This window comes from Triticum urartu, chromosome 2A (genome assembly GCF_056163025.1).
Source record: "Triticum urartu cultivar PI428250 chromosome 2A, HENAU_Tu73, whole genome shotgun sequence".
Classification (NCBI taxonomy): domain Eukaryota; kingdom Viridiplantae; phylum Streptophyta; class Magnoliopsida; order Poales; family Poaceae; genus Triticum; species Triticum urartu.
This window is the reverse complement of record NC_141874.1, coordinates 733,460,775-733,480,694: the sequence shown is the minus strand read 5'-3', so window position 1 is coordinate 733,480,694 and position 19,920 is coordinate 733,460,775. Positions and strand designations below refer to the sequence as shown.

Here is a 19,920-nt window from a genome sequence, read left to right as displayed (position 1 = left end):
TCACCGGATCCAAGAGTAGCCACCATATTTTACGATGTCAAGTAACCCAAATTCGTGTTCAACTACCATGCAATAGTACACATACAATGCAAAAGTGAAATGCATGTAATTATGGCAACAGTAAGAGGATACAATGTTCACTGAACTGATGAGTTGGTCGCATCAGGGAAGTTGGTGTCTGAACCATGGTCTGCAGTTCCTCCAGTGCGCTATCAGCCATTGTGCCTTGGTACTTCAAACCTGCAAATAATAATTCGGCAAATATCGCAGATATCTTATGCATGTCAGGGAATGGAAACAAATTGGGGGCCGGCAGTGTGAACAGAGTTTAGGAAGATGTCTACTGCCATTGTTGGTAAATCTCCAAGTACTGTTAGTGTCAGCGAGAATGACTGGTACTATATAATGGTGCTGAGATTTGAACAGCAACAACTACAACGAACGAACAATACATACACAAACTAAAATTCAAATAAGTTTGGAAGTACTTCTGTCTATCTCAAACTGAAAAGGAAAAGTACGACCAGTGAGTTTGCTTCAGTGCAGACTGCTCGGCAAGCTCGGACGAGTGCATGCGGAGCTTGCACCACCAGTGGCAGAGATTGAGCGCGGACAACGAACGCAAAAGCAAACAGAGGTGAAAATAACCCCCACGCGCAGAGCAACTGGATGTCGCCTCGGGAGCCCCTGTAACAATGGGATGTGTTCCACGTTTCCACCGGGGCCACCTCAAATTGACCCCAATCGCAAGATTCCTGACGTTGCCGCTAGGACCTCATGCCATCCGGGAGATCGACTGTGGCACCCCGGCTCAGAGCAACCGGTTTACCCTGCATTGCCAGCCCAGAGATCGAGTCTTCTGGCAATACACAACAACATGGTACAAAAATAACCGCTTTATTGATACTAGCGGGATACAAAGGTCTGATATTACATCGAGATGCGAGGCCAAGCGGCACACACAGTGCTGCTGGACAGTATGTACATTATTTAATGGACATGGCTGGGGCCTCGATCACACGAAACTACGTGGCAGCGGAAGAACGACGTAGCAGAACTCCGTAGCACAGGGACACCGACGTGGACACGGCCTAGACACGAGATGCGCTCCGATGCGAATCAACTTGCCTAAAAGCTGGCATAACACGCCAGGTCAGTACATTGAATGTACTTGCAAGCTCACAACAAACATAAGCACGATGACAGACAATATCATGATAATTAATCAAGTTAAATTAATGCAAGAAATACTACAGATGCAATGCAGCCAAACAGTGCACCGAGTCACGCGGACTCGCTTACCAGACGGTTACCTCGTAACCCAATAGTGACCACACCGGGGTCACACCTGAAACCAAAAACCCATGAACACCTCGTGCGTTCAAGGTTCACCACGAAACAATGCATCACAACAGTCGCTTAGTTTGCAAGATTAATTATAAAAGTTGATCCATGATGTGACTTACTCCCGAGTCTTGCCCATAACCGAGGGCGTGGCTATCGATAGATTAAATACACTCTGCAGAGGTAGCGCACTTTACCCACACTACGGAGTACCTGGCCTTGCTTTCCCATTCGGGTGGACCAAAATATTCCGACGAAACCCTCCCTTTGTCATGCACTCTCCCCGGCCACTCCGACCATCTCCCTCTCAGGGCTAGGTCTTGGGTGGCCCCGTGTCTACCAAATACACCAACGGCCACCGTCGTGGCAAAACGGTCCCAAACGGGGACAAGATACCATAAAAACAAAAACGAGCACACAAGGTTATGTCTGCCTACCGGGCCAGGGTATGCATGCCCATAACCTTCCCTCGCGGGAGGCACCGGTGAGAGCCACAACAAAGGACCGAATCAAGACCTTCCCATTAGGTAAATGTGGTCGCACTGAATTAAAAACCCGATTCCATGGCACCATGATGTGATCAACATCATATTCAAGTTGAACTTAATCAGGTTTAACTTTGATAAAAACTTTTTATCAAAAACATGATATGAAAAATAATTTTCATGCAACTACTTGTCATGCAAAGCAAACAACTCATGTTCATGGATCAAACTTAACCACATAATTACCTTGCAACACTAAAGGTCAAAACTCTCTGGTTATAACTCATTTTTATCAGCAAGCAACATTTTTATTAGCTCTTTATTTAAATGAAAATATCACTTAGTAACATTACTACCATTAATTTCCATAGCAATATGCATAGTGCAAAATCTTACTCTACTTAACCGAACAAGTTCATTGCATGCAACCAGTAACAAGAATTTCTAACAGAATAAAGTAACTAATAATTTACCAAATTTATTTACCAAATTTTAAATGCAAATAAGAACTCATATTCAAGTAGAAAATCATAGATATTGAAATAACACCATCCAAATGTTGGTGTGGCTTGCCTTAGTGTAGAGGAGGATCACACCCCTCTTGGTTTGCTTCAAGACAAGCTTCTCCTTCTGAAAAATAATTTAAAACCACAAAAATAAATGTAAAACCACATTCTGAAAATCACCAGAAATTCTAGACATCAAGCAAAAATCCACCTTTTGGTGTGCTGCTAGAGCTTTCTGTAGCAAAGACAATGCAAAAAAGAATCAACTTATTTGGACTTATGGTTTAGAAATGGTGGCTGGTCAAAGTTTAGTCAAATTTCTGAATTAAATTTGAATTAACAGAAAATCCTGGGGGGTGACGTCGAAGACGTAAAACGGGAGTGCGCCTCCACTCGTATCGCTTCGGGTGCGAGTGGTGAGGCTGACACTGGGCCCCGCCCGTCAGGAGAGAGAGGGGGGATCGAGATTAGAGGGGAGGCGGTGCTTCGCCGGAGCTCACGCCGGCAACGAGGGGGTTTGGGGCTAGGCTAGAGGGATAGATTGGAAGTGCGACTCGCGGCGCACCTGCCCGCACCCGTGGCTTGGCAAGAGGTGGACGGAGCAGCTCGGGGTTGAGCTCGCAAGCCTCGGTGGTGGACGGGGTTCGCCGGAGAGGTTGAAGACGGCGGCTAGAGGCAGCTCCGAGGGCTTGGCGGCATCCAAGCAGCACCAACATACCACCAAGGCCCTGCCCAAGTAGTTGCCTGAGCTCGAGAGGCCCTGGAGAGCGGCAGCTAGCCTACGGGGATCGCCGGAGTCCTCGGGTCGGGGCGACGGCCAGAGGCCTGCCCGACTGAACTGTGGTCGTTCTACGTGTTCGTGGTGGTTGTGTGGAGTGGTGCGTGGCCAGGATTCGAGTCGGGGTGGCTTTATATAGCCGGAGCAAGAGGGGGGGGACGTGTCGCCGCAGGAGCGTTCTGGACACGCTGCGAACGTCGACGAGAAGCTCCAACGCGAGGGGGCAAAGTGCTGCATCGACTCAGGGGCTTGCCCACGTTTGCGGACGCGCACAGGAGGCGGTTGGGGAAGCAGACAAGCACACGCGCGCACTGTGGCGTTTTGGCCGCGACACGCCCGTGCTTGCTGCGGCGGCTCCGGCGTCGGCGAGCGCTAGGGAGGGGTCAAGCTTGATGAGTCGAGGGTTGTGGCGCGGTGCGGCAGTCGGAGGCGAGCGCTGGAACGAGCACGCGCGAAACAAAGAGCAAGGCGCGAGCCAGAGCGTGTCGAGACGCTGCCGGGCGCGGTGTCCTCGCGTGGTCACCAAGCTGGCATGGTCAAAACGACGGCCAGGAGCGGCCAAACCTTGTCTACGCACTCGAACGTGCAGTGTTACGTCTAGGAGGGGTGATGGATCATACCCAGGCCGACCAGACGTGACTCTACCAAGCTGGCAAGTTTCTGGTCAGAAACTTGGTCGCCAAGTTTAGCCATCTTCTAGAAGGCCATTAGGGCTAATCTCATGGGGTTTAGGGTTTCTTAGGAAGGTGTTTAAGCTCAAGAAAACTCAAGGCCAAAAGCTAAAGGAAAAATGCACTTGCTGTACAAAGTGCATTTCATGTCCAGAAGTGAAAAGATTTTCTACAGCAAAAATATTACAAAAAGTGATGCAATATTTTTGCATGGGAAGGTGTGCCAGGGTCCTAAGAATATTCATGAATTATCTCAGATTTTTCTGAGCAAGAACAATTGAGGTTGCTTTGGAGCACAAGTTCTGAAGTATGTTTCAGAGAGTGAAATGAATATTTGTTGGAAGAATAATGTAGATAGGTCGCTTGGGTTAAAGCCAAGGATATGCCCAAGTGACAAGTCCATATGAAGTGATTCAAAAACCAAATCAAATCAGGGCAAAAACCACGGTGAAAACCAAGTCCGGAAAAAGAGAGAAGGCAAGTCCGAAAAAGAGAGAAGGCAAAATCTAGGCTGTCACATCGACGTCGTGCGAATGCCATTGGATCGGACCGGGAGGAGGGGTGGAGAGGTCTGGATCCAGCAGCAAGGACCGGATCAGCAGCATGGCGGCTGCAGCCACCTCTCTTGAACGCCATAGAGCGAATCCCCGCCATAGAGGTAGAGCTGTGTGGGGCTGGCAGTGAGGAGTGCGCGAGGAGGAGAGAGAGATAAATGGACCTGAGGTAGTGTGCGACAACGATGACCTGGAGAAGGCGGTGTGTGACGGCGGCGACCTGGAGGCGGCGGCTCCCGTCGTTCCCCGGCGGCAGCGGTGGCGGCTCCTCTCGGGGCTGGGGCATCTCCTCTCGGCGGCGGCGGCGGTGGCTCCTCTCGGGGCTGGGGCGTCTCCTCTAGGCGGCGGCGGCGGCTCCTCTCGGGGCTCGGGGCTGAGATGAAACAGATCGAGCGTTGGCTGTTTGTTTTACGTGCGGGGTGAAATACGAAAGAAAAACCAGACAAAAAAACCAGACGATAGTGGGACGAAAAAAAACCTGGAAGCGAGACTAGCAACTCTGCACTAGGAGTAGAGATAAGGTCAACCAAAATATTGGTTCCATGGTACTTTTTTTTGCATAAACCACCAATGCCACCTTTCCCGCAAAATGCCAAATATAAAGCAACCAATATTTTGACCATCAAACTTTGTCACCTTCCCTGCCAATCTAGTTCTCTAGAAGATGGGATTGAATGGAGTAGTAGAAATGTAAACACCACCTATCAAAGACCTCTACCATCAATTTGCATTTTAGTTGCTAGTATTAAACTTGTGTTGTGCTTTTGTATTCTAACCCTTCTACCATTCTTTTTCAGTGGCACATGCTTCCCAAAAAATGTGTCCATGTTCGTTGAAAAACAGTTTTGCTAAATCACATCTAGATGAGAATTACTTATGCCACATCTAATTACTCAATGCACGATATAAAACACCGAGATTCGTGTCACTCTCTTTGTCGTGTGCTTCGTTGTTGATCCCCCGCACGACCACGCTCGTGGGAACCTGCTGGGTTGTGTTGGATTTTTAGTTCCCCTGTCGTGGGCTTAGGTGGGTTGTCTTTTCTATGTTTGTAGCGTGTGATATTTTTCTTTGCTGATCAGAAGTGGAAAGAGGGTCAATTGTGAAATACGAAGGGACTCACCCCTTCTACACAGCCACTCATATGTTTTGCTTCTTGTTTAGGGAAACTCATATTTTTCTGTTGCTCTGTGTGTGCATGTGCATGTGGGGGTGGGGGGCATTGTGATATTCCTTTTTGCTGTAATTTATATTTTAAAGTCAACATACGGTGAAGAAATTGCATAAACTCGTACTGACCAATAATTTTCTATTTTCTGAAACTATTTTTTTCCTTTGATTTTTTAAATTCATGAAATTTTGAAAATTCATAATGAACCTCAGCTGCAAGTCCATTATTGACATGCAACAAGGCCTAATCTTTTTTTCTCTTCAGTTGCAAGTCCACCCTCACAACTCACCTATTGTGTTTACCTACAGATTTTCCTTCTTTTCTTCTTTCTTCTTTCTTTTTTCATGGAATGGTTTCGTTCAGTTTTTTATTTTTCTTTTTTCATTCTCCTTTTTCCTTTTTTTTCTTCTAACGGTTTTGTTTTGTTTTTTTTCCTTTCCCTTTTTTTTATGTTTTCTTTTTACTAAATGCATGGACTTATTTTCAAAGTCATGATTTGTTTTTCAAATCAATATAATTTTCTAAAATTTGCGGATTGTTTTCAAGATTGGTTTTTTTCCATATTTGATGAACTTTTTGAAAAAGTTAATGAACTTTTTAAAAATTGTGATTTGTTTTTCAAAATTGATGAATTCTTTATTCAAAATCGATGATTTTTTTCCAAATTCATGAATATTTTCTCCAAAATTTATACTTTTTTTAATTCGTGGATGTTTTTCAAATTTTGATGAACTTTTTTCAATGTTGCGATCTTTTTTCAAAAATCCAGGAACTACTTTTGAATTCCATGAACTTTTTGAATCCGTGAACTTTTTCAAACTGCTAATCTTTCTTCAAAATAATGAACCTTTTTGGAATTTCTGAACTTTTTTAGATCAACTATTTTTAGAAGTCAACTGGTGATGAATCGATTGATGGGTCAATAGTTGACCCGTGCACATGAAGTTTTTCTGTAGACAACAGTGCAAACGAAGCTACTGTGTGACCTAGCGAATGACTGCGTGACCGAGTGAGCGACTAGCAGCGCTTGTTGGGCCGGCCATGGCAGTGGCTATGTGAGCGCCAGGTTCTAGAACAGGCGCCTTAAGCGCTGTATAGGAGCTCCAAAAACGGGTACGGCACTAGTCGTTGCAATTTGCCAATCTCAATTCTCTTTCTCGTTCACTTTTCGTTCGTAGCAAGCGACACGATTTTTTATTTTCTCCTTTTCCATTTCCTTTTTCTGTATTTTCTTTTCTCCTTTTTCTTATTTATTTATTTGTTTGAAATTCATTAACCTTTAATTGTTGTCTCTGCGCAAGTCCATATCTCAATACTCAACTGAGGCCAATCCATTTTTATCTCAATTACCAGTACACCCTCTTTAGACATAACTGAAGGGTCTGATCCTTTTTTGTCCCAATTACAACTGCATCATGACATGCAACTGCGAAACCCATCTCTCTTTTGTTGTCCTAGTTGTAAGCACACCCTGGACACACGACTCTTAGGGTGTGTTTGGTTCAGGAACCAACTGTCATGGAATGAAATGGTTCCATTCCAGAGGAATGGGTCGATTCCGTTCCTATGTTTGGTACAAGCAAACAGTAGAATGGATTGGTTCCATTCATGTGTTCGGTTCAGAAGCACGGAATGAAGAATGGAATAACAAAAATACAAAATTTCAGCAACATTTTGTTTATATTTGCAAGGAAAACAACATCCTTTTCAAAAACAATAGCTCCCCTAATTATTACAAAGATGTAGGAGTAGCAGACAACAGCAATTTGAGTGCTGTAGCCTCTACCGGTGCTGTAGCCCAGCTGCAACAGAAGCCACACAGCTACTCGTCGACCGCACCTGCTCCTCTTCTTCCTAGCACCCCATTTTCTTTCCTTTTGTGCTGCAGATCAGAGAGAGAGATGATTGAGTCGACCGCGGCGCAGATCGAGTGGTGATGCAGATCAAGGAAGAAGAGAGACGAGGGACAGGCAGCGCGCCGGAGAGGAAGGGGCGACGAGGGAGCGGCGGCACACCGGAGAGGCAGGGGCGACGAGGGAGCGACGGCATGCCGGAGAGGCAGGTGCGACGAGGGAGCGGCGGCGCACCTGGGAGAGAGAAAGGGGCGAGGCGAGAGAGCGGCGACGCACAGAGAGGGAGGGGATAGCGTTACGGGAGAGGAAAGGGAGCGAACGACCGGTTCCTTGTAATTCCTTCGATTTGAAGGTATCGGTCGGTTCCGGATCTGAGCCGAATATTCGGTCGTAGGGAACGAGTGGGTTCCATGCCGGTTACGAACTAAACGCTGGAACAAGGCCTAGGAGCAGGTCCAACCCATGACATTCCGGTTGATGATAGAAACCAAACACACCCTTGGAATGCTTGGCTCGGGTGCTAACCAACTTCCATGGTCGTGTGGGCAGCATGGAGGTTGGGGTCAGTCACTTCATGGCGGTGGTACGGTAGATCGGCGATTGGCCGCACCCTGTTCGAGGCAAAATGTGCTTACCAGTGGGAAATCCATGTCTAGCTTTGGCCAAACCGACGGCGGCGACATCCATGGGCGTTGTACCCTTCTTGAAGGCTTTGTCACAATTACTCTTTTCCCTTTGGGGTATCTCTAGGTGAATTCTAGATCCTTTGATAGGACGGTGGTGGCGTTTTCGATGTCGTGCCCTTCTTGAAGGTCTCGTCTTGGAGTTCATGTCTCGGCGGCGTTAGGCATCGTCTCTTTATGGTGGATCGTTCACGGTTGAGGCTCCTTTTTACTCCCTAGCGTTGCTTATTGCACATCTTTATTTGCTTGAAGTTATATGGGGTAGTGTTGTTGTATCTCAGCACCCTTTATCTTGTCTTGGGTTTATGCGTGTGTTTTGGCGAGGTGTGTTTGTATCTGGTCGTATTTTGGTCATTGCTTTATCTATTGACCCCCTTAGTTGATGAACGTTCGCTAGGAGAGGTGACGTTTGCAAACGTTTTGGTGACATTTTTAGTTGTTTGTGAGGTGACAGTTTCTTAACATACATTTTCCAAGTAGAAGGTTTTGGAACCGGCGTTTTGGTGCCCGGGCTCAGATGAGCCCGGGCATCAACAGTAAATCGTAAAAAATTCTAAATGATTTGAAAAAATTCTATTTTTTTATGCAAGATGCTCAGATGTGTGATACTCGTGCAAATTTTCGTGAAGTTTGAACATACGAGTAGCTCGTGGCAAAATATATTTCAGGTATGTGGGAGACATTTGAAAACAATACTATTCACTCCTGAATTTGTCTTTTTTGCCATGCGCTCCTCAAATGTCCAAACTTCATCAAATTTTGCACGAACATCACACATGTGCATCTTGCTTGCAAAAAATAATTCAGATTTTTTGATTTTTTTCTATCTTTAATCCCTGTACTGAAGGGGAGTCTTGGCGTAGCGGTAGTCCTGACCCTCTCCGGCCCGGCCCTGTCGGCCCACCCAGGCCTGACTCTAAAATCCAGGGCCTAGGCCCGATGGGCTTGCCCGTGGGCCGGGCTTGGGCCTGAGTTTTGAGCTCACCAGCAAGGCCTGGACGGGCTTGGACTTGGCATATTGGCATTTTAAGAAAGAAGCCCGACCCACGGCCCTAAGCCCTAAGGACTTTTCATGGTTTTTTACCAGATGGGCCAAGCTTGGGCTTGAAAAGTAGGCCCGATGATAGGGCCTAGGAGGGTCTGGGCCTCAGTTTTCTGCCGTGGGCTTTTTTAGGCCTGGCCCAGGCCCGGCCCGGCCCAACCCATGGCCATGTATATGTAGCGGTAAAGCTGCTTCCTTGTAACCATGAGATCACGAGTTTAAGTCCTGAAAACAGTCCTTACAGAAATGTAGAAAAAAAAGCTGTGTATAATAGATCCAAAATGGTCGAACCTTTGATGACCCTGCGGGAGGTACATGCACCGGCTGCCTTTGTTTTTTCTTTAATCACTATACTGTTCACCGGGTTCATCCGAGCCGGGGCACCGAAGTGGATATTCGGCTCAAAACCGCTCAAAGCAGTCGGTCTGCACAGATATTTTTCCTTAAGGTACGGGAAGGAGCTGCAATGGCGGTAGGCGGAGGGGAGGAGATGAGCGTGTAGCTACTTCATGGTGGAGGGGAGTGGCGTCTCGCATGGAGCTTGGAGACGGCGGAGGAGAACGCCGGCGTGGTGGGCATCGCCGGTGGGCTGACGTTTGGTGGTGCTGTTCCTCTGCTTCAGCTTATTTTACTGCCAGACACGTACTACGGCCCACTTACTTCGCTTTGGACAACGCAGTTGTTGGCGGGCCACCGCAATGGCAACGCCGCCGCCGCCGCCGCCAGCGTTCGTGTACCGGATCAGCACGGGGAATGAGTGGGCGGAGCTCCAGCGCACCGGCGGCACGCTCGGCGGCGACCTCGACCGCTCCACCGGCTGCTTCCACCTCAGCGACCTCGCCCAGGTACCCCCACAATCTCTTCGATTCCTTCCGTCTTTTAGCCCCCTCCTTTCCCCTCCAGGAGTCCAGATCTCTCGGCTCTGTTAGATGTGCACTCTGCTTCAGATTCTAGTGTAGATTTATTGTTCCGTCAGTAGATCTCCCCTGTATTGCTTGATTTGGACTTTGGGATTTGACCATGGACTCACGGGTGTATATGCTGCTGGGAGGTGCCAATTCCTGTATGATTTCGTTGCTTTTGTTGATCTAGAAGACTGGAATTGCGAACCCTTCTTCTGAGCTTCGGGTTCTTAGCCTCGTCCAGATCTGGGGCTTATTCCTCTGGTTATGCCAAATACAGTAGTCCATACTGTAACTGTAGTGGATGTCTTTTCTGAGTAAATCTTTCAGTTCGTTTAGGTTGGTACTACCAAGTAATTTGTAATGATCCGTAATACACTAACAAGCAGTTGAAGAATGATTCATGGAACGAGATGTAGATCAATGCTGTTAAAAAAACATTAGCATATTGTACCAAAATAACATAAAATTTGGCAAATTTCTCCTGTTGAGAAATTAAACTGAAAACGATGTGTTTTTAGGCTTTTTTCTTTAAAAAATCGGGGATAAGAAGGTAGGCCTCATTCTACCTTATATATTCCAAACAGGCCGAAGTCTCGGGTTCAAAACAAGTTACAAAGCAACATAAATAAAACGAGGAAACAGAAAGGGGAAAATGGTAGGGCCGAACACTCTGCAGAAGAAACCGAGAAATCCTTCACAGAATGGTTCTCAATTCTGTTGCTCCATAGCTTAGTCATGCTTGCAATCTGTTCCCGGGAGACAGCCTGAGGGATGAAAATATGATCAAAAATCTGTTTGTTGTGGACCTCCCAGAGTTGCATCGTGCAGTCTGCGAAGGTTATGTGCTAATGAGGATCATCAGGCCTGGCAGTTTGCATAAAAGAAAGAATGGAGACCAAGGATTCAGCCGGAGGTAGGAGACCCAAATCTGTGAAAAGGTCATGCGTCTCCTTGCATCACAGAATGATATGGTTAATTGACTCAACAGCGGGACAACAGTCACAGAAACAGTTCTGAATATTCCTCCAACACTTGTCATATTTTCATGTGTATTCAATCTTGCTCTGAAAGCAAGCCAAAGAAACACACAATATTTCTTTGGGATCACAGAGCACCAAATGTATTTAGCAGGAGACCAAAAGATGGCACGCGTTGTGAGTAACCGGTAGAACCGTAGAAGAAAGCAGTACAGGGCGGTTTGCAATTTAACCATCCCAATCTCAGATCACTCTCGGAATTGTGGTCCACTACTTGAATGTCACAAATAATTTGGTGCAGGCTATCTAGTTCAGCAGCAGCAGTTGTGGACAGGTTAGGGTGCAGCTTAATGTCCTGATCCCCAATAAATTGCGAGGCGACTGAACAAAGTGATTGATGGCAAAAGAAAAATGGTATGGAAACAAGAAAGCAAACCACCCAGCTGAAGTTCACTGGTCAGTCCAAAAGGACATGTGCAGACAGTTTCCCAATGAGCATGACCTAGCATCCTGGACCAACTGGATAAAAGGGCCGTCTTCCATTCACTTTCTAGAACTGTCACATGTTCTGGTGTTGTAATATCTGTTGAGCACTGACTTCTACTGTACCAGCTTCAATCTAATCAGTGTTATCTGTTATGCCAAGAGACTATATCAAAAAAAAATTCACATATCATCCCTGTTATTTCAATGGTGTGACTTGATCTGGAGTCTTTTCCCTTTTTCTTTGCAGAAAATATGAATCATACCTTTTTTTTTGCAGAAAATATGAATCATATGCATTCATCTCTGTGTGTGTGTGTGCGCGCGCGCGTTGTCCTTCTCAAAAGTCAAGTTTTTTTAATCCTTGACTTGGTGTAGGTGAAGATGACGCTAAAGAATTATTTCCGTGGGCAAAATGATCTATACCTGCTACAAATTGACACTGTCAAGGTATTAATCTTTAAACATCCATTTTATTTCTTGTCCTATCAGTTTATTGTAGCTATTGAGGAAATTACCAATTTTTTGTATCTTTAGATCTATATTTACTATGGTTAGTGTACTTATCTATACGGGTGTTAGGACACATGCATAAATTGCCACCTATTGATGCAACGGCATTTACATGTACAATTTATTATTCATGTGTATCTTAGATTGCAGATGGCTTAATTTATGAGGCAGCTGATGGCTGTAACTACTTTCCTCATTTCTATGGCCCTGATCGGAGCTTTGCACCCCTTCAACTAAGTGCTGTTGTCAAGGCAGACAAAATAGAGCTGGCGAACAATGATTTTACTTGCAGTCTACTTGATGGAGCGGCCATCTAATTCTAATGTGTAACTGTAAGGTCTCACTCTTGGCCCTTGTTTACATAATTTTCTTGTAAGCTCCCTGTCAAATTTATCAAAGACAGTCCACATGCTTATGATAGTTATGGAAAGTACACAAATTTGATGTGAACCTGGCCATGAAATGGTGGTTATGTAAGGAAACAGTGCGCTTAGGCAGAGCAGAGCCTAGATGCACGACCGAACGCCGGATGCAGACCAAATAAGAAATTAAATGTCTAACCAATGTTTGTACTTTGTGTCTCTGTTGCTATCTACTCCCTCCGTCCCATAACGTAAGACGTTTTTTGATACTAGTGTAGTGTCAAAAAACATCTTACATTATGGAACGGAGGGAGTAATTAGGTGTCTTTTCACTCTCTAGGCTACATGTAGACATGTCCTGTGCTGCTCTTAGACTTGAAGCCCCTTTACCGTGGTGACCACGATGACATCCTGCCGGCCGCCGCCGCCTTCAGCGCCGGAGCTGGCCGGCATGGTCGATTGAACTGGGCGACGGCGCACCTTTTCCATTCGATGTATTTGAGAGCCCTCAACGGGCCTCCATTCGGCCAATTTTGGGCTTTTGCTACGTAAGCACCCAAGAGAGACCCCTTAGGCAGGGAAACAAACATGGAGTTCTATATGAGCCGGCTCAAGAGTGTAGCCCACTAAGCTTAATTTTTCCAGAAGTTTTGTTAAAAATATATTATTGAATATTGTTTTAAAATCTTTTTAATATTTAAAGTTTTATATATTAGGAATAAATTAAAAACTGAATGTAAATCTTCATATGTATATAAAAAAATAACATGAGTTGGGCATTTTTTAAATCTGAATGTAAATGTTCATCTCTTGTTTAAAAAGTTTTTATGTACAAAAATATTCATGTATTTTAAAAAATATTCAGGCACCTACATGTAAGTGTTCATGCATATGAAAAATAAATGATAATCACATATTTGAAAATTTTTGTGTATACAAAAGTTGTTCATCGCACATCTAAACAGCATTCATCCGTACAAAAACTATATTAATGGAGTATATTATAAAATTTCATCATTTTAATAAAATATACTTCCTCCGTTCCCAAATATAAGTCTTTTTAGAGATTCCAACAAGTGACTACATACAAAGCAAAATGAGTGAATCTACACTTTAAAATATGTCTACATACACCCGTATGTTGTAGTTCATTTGAAATGTCTAAAAAGACTTATATTTAGGAATGGAGAGAGTACATGTATAAAAGAAGGTTTACATAAGTTTGGATAAAATTAAGGAGCCAAGTAAAAAAATTGTGGAACAATAATTTGGATAAAAAATTTGAATATAAAATGTAAGGGAAATGAAAAAGAAGGATAAAACTTGAAAAACGGAAGAAATCAAAATAAACCGAATGAAAACTGGAAGCCACCAAGCCTGAATAAATCACAGAAAAACTGGAAGAACAGCATAAAGGAAAAAAAACTGAAACAGGCCCCCCCCCCCCCCCCCCCCCCCCTTTGACACTTTATTTGCCCTTGCCTACCCCCCTTTCCCTTTTCCCTCCACCCCTCAAGCGATGTTGAGCAAAATGTTAGCCCAATATGCAACGGACTAGGGATCCCACTTTCCTTTTTCCCTCTTGTTCATTTCTTTCTTTCAAATCAAGAGTACACTGTCAAAACGGGAGTAAACAAAAATCAACACGCATGAGTTCTTTGACAGTATTTTGCTAAATTCTCACAATTCGGTACCAATTTTGAGCTGAACAATTTCTATAGTAAGCGAACAAACTAATGGTATTCCCTCCATTCCAATGAATAAGGTGTGCACACATTTCAAAGTCTAACTTCGAACCTAAATTAGACCATTAATATATATTTTTTGACTTAAAAAATATACCATTGAAAACTTCTTTTGAATACGAATTCAATGGTATAATTTTTGTCACATGAAGCCCACATTTGAGTTGTCTAAATTGTGGTCAAACATTAATATTGCGATATGTGCGCATCTTATTGCTTGGGATGGAGAGAGTAGCACGAACAAAACAAATGATAGTATAAATTGTTCCATGTGTAGACACGTATGAACATTTTATTGATCAAGGTGAACAATATTTCTAATTTAGCAAACAAAAAATAAGCACCATAACACACACAAAAACTTGAGCTGCCCAAAGATCTCCCATGACGGTCATCCCATCTTTTCCTCAAGGTGGTCGTACCATAAGGCGGCGATGCTAATGATGTGGTACGATGCCAACAAGGTCTTTGTCGGACTCCTGTGTGCATTGGCCGAGGAAGAACATACTGTATCTGGTCAGCAAGGGTTGATGGTTGCTCTCACCGTCGAACGTGAGGAAATCTGTTTTCTGGAGGCGAGGGTTATAGATGGAGAGCGTGAGGTAGTAGTCATGGAGAAACGGAGTGCATAGTCGGTAGTTGCGTCAACCTACTGCAGTTAAAGGGTCGGAGCCAAGTACACGTCGGAGGAAAAGAAACAAACTCCAACTAAATTTGGATATAGCAGGAAAACATCTTCTGGGTCAAATATTTCCATATCCAAACTCTATTTCAAAATTAGTGTCGTACCAAATCTGAAATTCTAGGAGTTACTTTTGTGTCTATCATACCTCTTGCCTTGAGATCCCTGTGAATTATTGTGACTCCTGAACCTTGATGGAGATAAAGAAAGCATCAAGTGTTGGATGTCAAAGATTAACCATGTGCAGAATTTTCAACTAAAAGCATTTTTCTGCCGGTATTGCAGCAAACGTAACCTCAGTAACATTGCTTCAACCGAACAATCTCCTTTCTCTTATATTGTAAAAGCTTACAGTTAAGTACATGACTGAAATCTTACAGTGAAGTACATGACTGAAAAAAGGGAAATGGTTTACACATTAAATTACGGAGTATCTACCGCCCTTCGAACATCGTGACACTCATGTTATTCATTGAGCTGCTGGTATTTTCCCCTGTTTCTTTTGCTTCAGAGTTCCTGTATGCAAAATACACGGGTTGTCTTGGGGTTGAAAGTTCCGTGGTTTCATTCTCTAACATGAACACAACTGATGACATGAGTGGCCTATTGTAAGGATTATCTTGCACACATAAGAGCCCTATATGAATACACCGTAGAACTTCAGTTGGTGAACAGTTATCAGCAGTGGAAGAGTCCACCATATCCATTGGCTTCCCATCATTCCATAAGTTCCATGCCTGAACCAATTGAATCAAATTCCTATAAATTACTAATTTCATCAGAAGTGTGCACAAAATTTGCATTAAATTGTACTTACATAAGCTAAGAGGTTTGGAAATTCTGAGAGGTGAGGTAAGCTAATCTTCAGACCACTTATGATCTCCAAGAGTAGAACACCAAAGCTGTAGGTATCGGACTTGACAGAGAAGGCGCCATCCATCGCATATTCAGGAGACATGTAACCACTGCGTCACAATTCAACAATAACTGAAGTAATGGAAAATTTTAACGAAATAAATATCTTGCACAAATTACTCACTATGTCCCAACAACTCGGTTAGTGTTTGCTTCTTGCTGGTCACGACCAAATATTCTTGCCATACCGAAATCGGATATCTTTGGGCTCATATCCTCATCTAACAAGATGTTGCTTGATTTAAGGTCTCTATGAATTATGGTCAGCCTTGAATCTTGGTGGAGATAAAGAAGTCCTCTGGCTACCCCTTTGATTATTTGAAACCTTGTTGGCCAATCAAGGACATACTTACTTGCAGCGTCTAGCAAAATAGTACACAACGTTGTTATAACTTATAAGTATGCAGCCAAGCTCTGTTAAATCACATGTTAGCTTTTCTCAACATGTAATACTTGCAGCGTCTAGCAAAATATACACAACGTTGTTATAACTTATAAGTATGCAGCCAAGCTTTGTTAAATCACATGTTAGCTTTTCTCAACATGTAAATCTGAACGTACCAAAAATGAAGACATCCAAGCTTTTGTTTGGTAAGTACTCATAAATCAGCAGCCTCTCATCTTCATGAATGCAATAACCAAGAAGCCTGACAAGGTTCCTATGCTGCAACTTGGCAATTAGAACAACTTCATTTCTGAATTCCTCCGCTCCTTGTCCAGAACTCTTACTGAGCCTTTTGATAGCGACTTCTTTTTCATCTTCCAAGATTCCCTACAGACATTTTTATCATTATTAAGCTCAACAAGATTGTTTTTATGTTCATCTAATATACATACTGCTGGGTGAGATTCTTTTGTTACCTTGTAAACCTTCCCAAAGCCTCCTTGTCCGAGCATGTTCTCGTTCGAGAAATCATTTGTGGCGGTAACAATATCTCTAAAGCTAACCAATGGAAGCTCGATATTTTCATCACCAATTAGTTGGTTTGAAGCTCCTCCTAGGATCGACTTTGCCTGGACATCCTTGTTTCGACGGTTGCCTAACAAGAAGAGTTGAAAATATTGTTTGTCAGTAGCTCTCATAAGTGCCACAACAATGTTGCATCCTGAAATTCTACCTCTGAACTTGCATATCCAAACAAGGCAGATGCACGTCAGTACAAGCAGACATGCGGTGACTGGTAGCAATATCTTCAACATACCCCATCTCTTCTTATTAGCAGCTGAAGAAATAAATTTCAGAAAGAAAATAAACAGTTATACATGACCAACTAAATTTCAACAAGAGATATCACAGATTAATCCATTGGGCAACATGATCCATCCAAAGTCCAAACTGCACGTACCTGCTAGTTCGGATTTTGCCAGCCTCACATAGAGATCCTGGCCTTTGTCGACGTACCGGACGTCGACGATGTCCCCGACCCAGATGACGCAGCCACTGCCACCGCCGCCTCCTCTGATGTCGGCGGCGGCGAAGGCCACGCAGGAGCAGTTGGCCAGGCACCTCGCCCTGCACCCCTCCAGCGTCGCCCCGACGTCCACCGTCGCGTTGTCAGTGTCAGGGAGCTTCACGCCAGACACCACCACGAACCCGTCCGTGGTGGCGCCACCGTCGCGGCACTGCAGGGGCACGTTCCTCCGGCAGCCGGCGGCGGCCTCCCTCATGGACCAGTGCGCGGGGGACACGGGCACGTACCCCTGCACGCACCCGCAGAAGAGCGTGGCCGCCGTGTTGACGTTGCACAGCCCGAAGGCGCCGCACTTGGCGTAGTCGTCGCACACGTCCCTCGGCGCCTGCGCGAACACGTTCCACACCCGGCTGCCGCCGTCCCACGCCAGCCGCTGGATCACGCCGGCCTCGCTCAGCACCAGCCGCGAGAAGGGCGCCGCCGCCGTGGCGTTGAACACGTAGGCCACCTCGTCGGGCCGGACCACCACCTGGTTCGTGAACATGTCCGAGTAGGACGCCATCTCCGGGACGCCGCTGAACCACAGCCCGTTCCACGGCCCCGTGCGGTACTTCTTGACGTCGCCGCGCCACGACACGCAGTCCGGCAGCCCCCGAGTGTCCATGGCGCGCCGGCAGTCCCCTGTCGCCGGGTCGTCTGGGGAGCGCCACGACCTGAGGGACCACTCGGCGCCCGTCTGCGGGTTCCTGCCCAGCCGCATGCCGGCGATCAGGGTGTTGGACGGGTGGTCGAACGACTGCCACAGCACGGCGCCGCTGCCTTCTTCTTCGTCGTCGTCGCGCACCACCACTAGGTTGCCGGACTCGAGCAGCCGCGCCTCCGCCGACGACGAAGAAGAAGTGGCGCCACCGCCACCGGTCGTCGTGTTTAAGGAGGACCACGCGGTCTCGCCGGAGCCGTCGAGCAGGAGAAGCCTGCCTGCCCCGTCGATCTCCAGCACGCCGGAGGTGTCGTTGAGCGGGCTGTCGCGGTTGGCCACCCAGACCACGGCGTCCGTGGACGCGGAGAACCATATCCCGACGTACCTCCGGCTCGGCTCGCCCGGTGAGAAGAACCCCAGGGTGAAGGAGCCACCGGCCGAGACGAGCGTCTGGCCGTCGGTGATGTTGCGCCGGCCATCGTTCAGGGTGTCATCACGAGATGAAACGCCCGCGGCCGAGCAGGTTCCGTAACAAAGTAAGAGCACGGAGACGAGCATGACACGAAGCTTGAGGAACATCGTTGCAGCAGTTCGCACAGCTGAGCGGAAGAGGCTGCTCCGCTGCTGCTATATATGCTTGAGGCAAAGGAGGAGAAGCAGGCTGTTGATGAGACGAGGACGTGATCACTCTGGCGGCCTACGTACGTGCACGGGAATAGCTAGAGCATGCGCGCAACTTGCGTGGTCGTCTATGGCCGACTAAATCGACTTGGTCCAACAAGCACAAGCATGCCACGGCCGAAAGAAGTCTAACGAAGTCATGGATTGTACGTGACATGCTTGCTAGTTTGTCAAGGGAAGTCACGTGACTCACATCCACTAGCCATGCCCTTCTTTTCCAAGGCTAATGGCGTCCTTGAATTCTTTGACCCCAAGACATGGAAATTATACACTAGTACACAGGACTGCATCATTAGTTCATCTTGTCCAGTTGGTTAGTCATGTGGACCATGTATATGCAAGATGAGAAAGGGTACTATGGCAGCAGCCTCAACTTTAGACCTATTGCTCTGGATCAAGCTTCAAAATATCGGATATCGGGTTCGTGTCGGTTTGGCTTCGACATATCGAATGTCGGATATCGGGTGATATATCGGACGATATGTTGATATATCAGAGAAAATATGTCTAGTTTTTTTCATTATTCTTGTTCAAAACATTTATTTTTAGTAAAACAAAATGTATGATGTCAATGCTTTAACATAGCACTTTTAGATTCCTAGTTTATTAAATTGTTGATTAGGAATCTATTAAGGAAAGATTCACAAAATGCTTACTCTATGATTAAAAACAATACTATATATGCATTTGTACGAAACATTGTGGATGATTTTGATAATATCTAATGAAGTTGTAAATGCATAATCTTATTTTACTGCTTTACAATAAAGAATTGTTGTCATATACGTATCGTTCTATATCGGTGGACATATCGGGCCAGATATCGGCCATGTTGATCGATATTTCGGTCCATATCGGACAATATGTTTGAAAATGATAGCTATAAAATGATGTGTTATGTTTATATCAATAGAGCCCCAAAAGTGATACATCAGCCCATCAGCCTAGATTTACTTGATTTAAAGGCTTGCTCTGGATGCAGTAGCGGAGGACGGATAAAATTTGAGGTGGGGTGAACTCTAAATGATAAAAAATGTATGATACAACACCGAAGTGGTTCATACCTACGAAGCACCGATACGGCGACATCGGTACGGTGATAGGGATACGGGGACATGGGATGCAATAATTTGTAGAAACAGTCATACGACAATATAACAAGTATATATAAAAAGTAAATAATTTGCTTCACTTGTGGGGTTAACATTTTTTTTCTCTAGCAAGTTCTTGTGGTTGGTTGTTTTGGTTTAGTTTTATCCGCGTTGGCTTGGGTTTTAGTTATGTTTTGGCTTTTTTATATGTCGTACTAGGCCGCTGTTGGAGACGGTGTTTGTTCTAAAAGGAGAGCGAATTTGTTCGGTGCATGGTGTCCTACATGTTTTAGTCTCGGCATAAGCCAGTGATGGTTGTGTGAGCCCCTTGCGAACTCCTATTCCACGTGGAAACTATCGTATTGCT

At 45.3% G+C, this 19,920-nt stretch overlaps 2 protein-coding genes across 5 annotated transcripts; one reads left to right on the top strand and one right to left on the bottom strand.

The window, feature by feature from the left end:
* Positions 1-9,462: 9,462 nt before the first annotated feature.
* On the top strand, positions 9,463-12,533 carry LOC125530374 (uncharacterized). Of its 3 annotated transcripts, none has more exons than XM_048694778.2 (4): positions 9,463-9,689; positions 9,767-9,932; positions 11,831-11,902; positions 12,109-12,533. In XM_048694778.2, the coding sequence occupies exons 1-4, from the start codon at positions 9,622-9,624 to the stop codon at positions 12,280-12,282; spliced, it is 480 nt and encodes a 159-aa protein (XP_048550735.1). In that variant the 5' UTR covers positions 9,463-9,621; the 3' UTR covers positions 12,283-12,533. The 3 variants fall into 3 exon arrangements, 2 of the variants coding, with proteins under 2 accessions (XP_048550735.1, XP_048550736.1); XM_048694779.2 differs by having other exon boundaries at positions 9,469-9,686; XR_015617629.1 differs by lacking the exons at positions 11,831-11,902; positions 12,109-12,533 and adding an exon at positions 10,577-11,810.
* A 2,530-nt stretch (positions 12,534-15,063) lies between these two features.
* Positions 15,064-18,466, bottom strand: LOC125530373 (receptor-like serine/threonine-protein kinase SD1-8). Of its 2 annotated transcripts, XM_048694777.2 has the most exons (7): positions 17,016-18,460; positions 16,788-16,892; positions 16,531-16,709; positions 16,231-16,441; positions 15,794-16,031; positions 15,572-15,719; positions 15,064-15,491 (listed from the first exon to the last, which is right to left on the bottom strand). In XM_048694777.2, exons 1-7 carry the CDS (start codon positions 18,358-18,360, stop codon positions 15,189-15,191), a joined length of 2,529 nt encoding a protein of 842 aa, XP_048550734.2. In that variant the 5' UTR covers positions 18,361-18,460; the 3' UTR covers positions 15,064-15,188. The 2 variants fall into 2 exon arrangements, with proteins under 2 accessions (XP_048550734.2, XP_087401366.1); XM_087545240.1 differs by having other exon boundaries at positions 16,531-16,892; positions 17,016-18,466.
* Between the last annotated feature and the right edge of the window lie 1,454 nt (positions 18,467-19,920).